This window comes from Pezoporus wallicus, unplaced genomic scaffold (genome assembly GCF_028554395.1).
Source record: "Pezoporus wallicus isolate ANWC-B61680 ecotype Strahan unplaced genomic scaffold, APGP_CSIRO_Pwel_v1 contig_12091, whole genome shotgun sequence".
NCBI lineage: Eukaryota > Metazoa > Chordata > Aves > Psittaciformes > Psittacidae > Pezoporus > Pezoporus wallicus.
This window is the reverse complement of record NW_026639437.1, coordinates 1-4,711: the sequence shown is the minus strand read 5'-3', so window position 1 is coordinate 4,711 and position 4,711 is coordinate 1. Positions and strand designations below refer to the sequence as shown.

Here is a 4,711-nt window from a genome sequence, read left to right as displayed (position 1 = left end):
GGCCTGGAAATGAGCATCACCCCCCCCCCCCCCCAAAACCCCTCTATCTCTGGGGTACCATTGGCCTCCAACCACCTTTATTGGCACGGGGGGGGGGGTGTCAATGGGGCAGGGGTGTGTGGGGGGGGTCAGTCTGGGGGGCAGACCCTGCTGGCGATGTCATCCAGGAGCCAATCGATGCCGGGCAGGAGGTTGTGGCCGGTGAAGGCGGAGCAGCCCTGGATGCACCAATGGTGGCTGCGGATGCTGTCGAGCTCCAGCGCCTGTGGGGGGGGGCACAGGAATACAGAGGGATATATAGGGACCGATGTAATCCATAGGGGGGGTTTGGGGGGGGGGACGACCCCCCAGCATCCAACACCCCATAGGGACACAGGGGATGGAGGAATCCCCCCCACACACCTCACAGATGGCGCTGGCCGGGAGCGCCCCGGGCAGGTCCTGTTTGTTGGCGAACACCAGGAGGGTGGCACCGGCCAAGCGCTGGGGAGGAGGCAGGGTCAGAGCCCCCCAATGGGACCCCCACATCCCCAATGGGATCCCCCCCCCCTCCCCACTGCAACCCCTCCATCCCCACTGTGCCCCCACCCACAATGGGACCCCCCCACTGCAACCCCTCCATCCCCACTGTGCCCCCATCCACAATGGGACCCCCCCACTGCAACCCCTCCATCCCCACTGTGCCCCCATCCACAATGGGACCCCCCCACTGCAACCCCTCCATCCCCACTGTGCCCCCATCCACAGTGGGACCCCCACATCCCCAATGGGATCCCCCCCCCCTCCCCACTGCAACCCCTCCATCCCCACTGTGCCCCCATCCCCAGTGGGACCCCCCCATCTCCAATGGGACCCCCCCACTAAAACCCCTCCATCCCCACTGTGGCCCCATCCACAATGGGATCCCCCTCCCCTCCCCACTGCAACCCCTCCATCCCCACTGTGCCCCCATTGCCAATGGGACCCCCCCACTGCAACCCCTCCATCCCTACTGTTACCCCCATCCCCATTATGCCCCCTCCAACCCCATTGTGCCCCCCTCCCCACTGTCCCCCCCCAACCCCATTGTGCCCCCAACCCCATTGTGCCCCCCTCCATCCCCACTGTGCCCCCATCCCCAATGGGACCCCCCCACTGCAATCCCTCCATCCCTACTATTACCCCTATCCCCATTGTGCCCCCTCAGTCCCCACTGTGCCCCCATCCCCATTGTGCCCCCATCCCCATTGAGCCACATCCCCAATGTGTCCCCATCCCCACTGTGCCCCCCATCCCCACTGTGCCCCCCATCCCCACTGTGCCCCCCAACCCCACTGTTTCCCCATCCCCTTTGTTTCCCCATCCCCACTGTGCCCCCCAACCCCACTGTGCCCCCCATCCCCACTGTTTCCCCATCCCCATTGTTTCCCCATCCCCACTGAGCCACATCCCCAATGTGTCCCCATCCCCACTGTGCCCCCCATCCCCACTGTGCCCCCCATCCCCTTTGTTTCCCCATCCCCTTTGTTTCCCCATCCCCATTGTTTCCCCATCCCCATTGTTTCCCCATCCCCTTTGTTTCCCCATCCCCATTGTTTCCCCATCCCCCCTGCCCCCCCAACCCCGTCCCCCCCCCCGGGGCCCCCCCCCCCACCTCCTCTCTCAGGAGCCCCCTCAGCTCCCTGGCGCAGAGCTGCAGGCGCTGCCGGTCGCCGCTGTCCACGACCCACACGAGCCCGTCCGTGCTCTCGAAGTAGTTGCGCCAATAGGAGCGGAGCGAGCTCTGCCCCCCAACGTCCCACACGTTCAGCTTGAACCTGGGGGGGGGAAAGGGGTCAGCAGGGGGCCAATAACAGCGTGGGCAACGTCATGGGGACCGTCATGGGGATCATCATGGGGACCATCATGGGGACCATCATGGGGACCATCATGGGCATCATCATGGGGATCATCATGGGCATCGTCATGGGGACCATCATGGGCATCGTCATGGGCATCGTCATGGGGACCATCATGGGGACCATCATGGGGATCATCATGGGGACCATCATGGGGACCATCATGGGCATCATCATGGGGACCATCATGGGGACCATCATGGGGATCATCATGGGGACCATCATGGGGACCATCATGGGGACCATCATGGGTACCATCATGGGGACCATCATGGGCATCATCATGGGGACCATCATGGGGACCATCATGGGGATCATCATGGGGACCATCATGGGGACCATCATGGGGACCATCATGGGCATCATCATGGGGACCATCATGGGGACCATCATGGGGACCATCATGGGCATCGTCATGGGGACCATCATGGGCATCATCATGGGGATCATCATGGGGACCATCATGGGGACCATCATGGGGATCATCATGGGGACCATCATGGGGACCATCATGGGTACCATCATGGGGACCATCATGGGGATCATCATGGGGACCATCATGGGGATCATCATGGGGATCATCATGGGCATCATCATGGGGACCATCATGGGGACCATCATGGGGATCATCATGGGGACCATCATGGGCATCATCATGGGGACCATCATGGGCATCGTCATGGGGACCATCATGGGCATCGTCATGGGGACCATCATGGGCATCATCATGGGCATTGTCATGGGGACCATCATGGGGACCATCATGGGCATCGTCATGGGGACCATCATGGGCATCATCATGGGTACCATCATGGGGACCATCATGGGAATCATCATGGGGACCATCATGGGGACTATCATGGGGACTATCATGGGGACCATCATGGGCATCATCATGGGGACCATCATGGGGATCATCATGGGGACTATCATGGGTACCATCATGGGGACTATCATGGGCATCATCATGGGTACCATCATGGGGACCATCATGGGCATCATCATGGGTACCATCATGGGGACCATCATGGGCATCATCATGGGGATGGGGACCATCATGGGGACCATCATGGGGACCATCATGGGCATCATCATGGGGACCATCATGGGGACCATCATGGGGATCATCATGGGGACCATCATGGGGACCATCATGGGGACCATCATGGGGACCATCATGGGCATCGTCATGGGGACCATCATGGGCATCGTCATGGGGACCATCATGGGGATCATCATGGGGATCATCATGGGTGCCATCATGTTGATCATCATGGGCACAGTCAAGGGGACCATCATGGCGACCATCATGGGACCACCATGGGCATCATCATGGGTGCCATCATGTTGATCATCATGGGCATCATCATGGGGACCATCATGGGACCTTCATGGGCATCATCATGGGTGCCATCATGGGGACCATCATGGGCATCATCATGGACACCATCATGGACACCATGTCCCTCTCAATGTCTCCATGTCCCCCATATCCCCCCATGCCCCCCATATCCCCCCATGTCCCCCATTGACCCCATGTTCCCCATATTCCCCCATATCCCCCCATGCCCCCATATCCCCCCATGTCCCCCATATCCCCCCATATCCCCCCATGCCCCCATATCCCCCCATGTCCCAGGACCCACCCGCGGTGCTCCAGGGTCTTGATGTTGAAGCCCAGGGTAGGGGCGGTCCCGGTCACGTCCTCCCCATTGAACCGCTTCAGCAGCGTCGTCTTCCCCGCGTTGTCCAATCCGCTGCGAGGGGCGGGGCGATGAGGCCACGCCCACGGGGACCCGCCCTTCACACCTCTGAGCCCCACCCCGATTGGCTCCGCCCACAATCACAACCTACGCCCACTTGCACAGTCCCCGCCCCATCCACAACCCTTTCCCCTCCTCATTGGCTGTGCGCTTTCATTAAACCCGCCCACATAATTAGCCCCGCCCATCACCGAACCACGCCCCTTTTCTTAGCCCGCCCCCTTTCCCGTAGCCCAACCCTCTCCGATAAGCCCTGCCCTCAGCCCGCCCCTTCCCATAAGCCCCGCCCCCTCCCTTAAGTCCCACCCCTCTTCCACAAGCCCCTCCCTCTTCCATTAGCCCCGCCCCCTCCCCAATAGCCCCTCCCCTCCCTTAAGCCCCGCCCCTCCCCAATGGCCCCATCTCATTGCCGCATCCCCCCCCCGCAGCCCCTCTCCCCCCCCCCCAACCCCCCTCCCCCAGGCCCCGCCCCCTCCCCATAAGCCCCGCCCCCCCCCAAGCCCCGCCCCCCTTTCCCGAGGCCCCGCCCACAGCACGAGCAGCCTCAGCTCCCGCTCCTTCTCCCGCATCTTCTTCAGGATCGTCAGCAGCCCCATGGCCGCCAAAGGCCCCGCCCCCTTTCCTCCCATTGGCCAGCGTTCCCTCCAAGCTCCGCCCCTTCCCTTCCACCTCAGTTTAGCTTCCGGGGCGTGCTCTGGCAGCGCTCAGCGCCCCCTGCAGGGCCGGAGGATCGGGGGGGGGGGGGGGGGTGGTGGTGTTGCCTTCCCCCATCCCCACCATGGCCGCCTTCCTCCTCCTCCTCCTCCTCCTCCTCCTCCCTCCCCCGGCCCCGGCTCTGTCCGAAGGCCCCGGATGCCGCCTGCGCTGTGAGTTCCAAACCACCCCCCCGGGACCCCCAAAACCCCCCCATGGCCTCCAAACCCCATCGGGACACCCCCCCCCCCCCCATGATGTTGGGGTGCCTTCGTGTGTGTGTCCCCCCCCTCCCCCGGGGCTCCAGGCTTTGGGTTCCCCCCCGGTTATGGGTTCCCCCCCCCCGGGTTATGGGGTTCCCCCCAGTTATGGGGTTCC

The 4,711-nt window shown here is 63.0% G+C and overlaps 1 protein-coding gene across 1 annotated transcript; it reads right to left on the bottom strand.

Annotated features, from left to right (window-relative positions):
• Positions 1–112: 112 nt before the first annotated feature.
• On the bottom strand, positions 113–4,259 carry ARL2 (ADP ribosylation factor like GTPase 2). Its single transcript, XM_057414668.1, has 5 exons — positions 4,172–4,259; positions 3,524–3,634; positions 1,634–1,796; positions 403–483; positions 113–263 (listed from the first exon to the last, which is right to left on the bottom strand). The coding sequence occupies exons 1-5, from the start codon at positions 4,234–4,236 to the stop codon at positions 129–131; spliced, it is 555 nt and encodes a 184-aa protein (XP_057270651.1). The 5' UTR covers positions 4,237–4,259; the 3' UTR covers positions 113–128.
• Between the last annotated feature and the right edge of the window lie 452 nt (positions 4,260–4,711).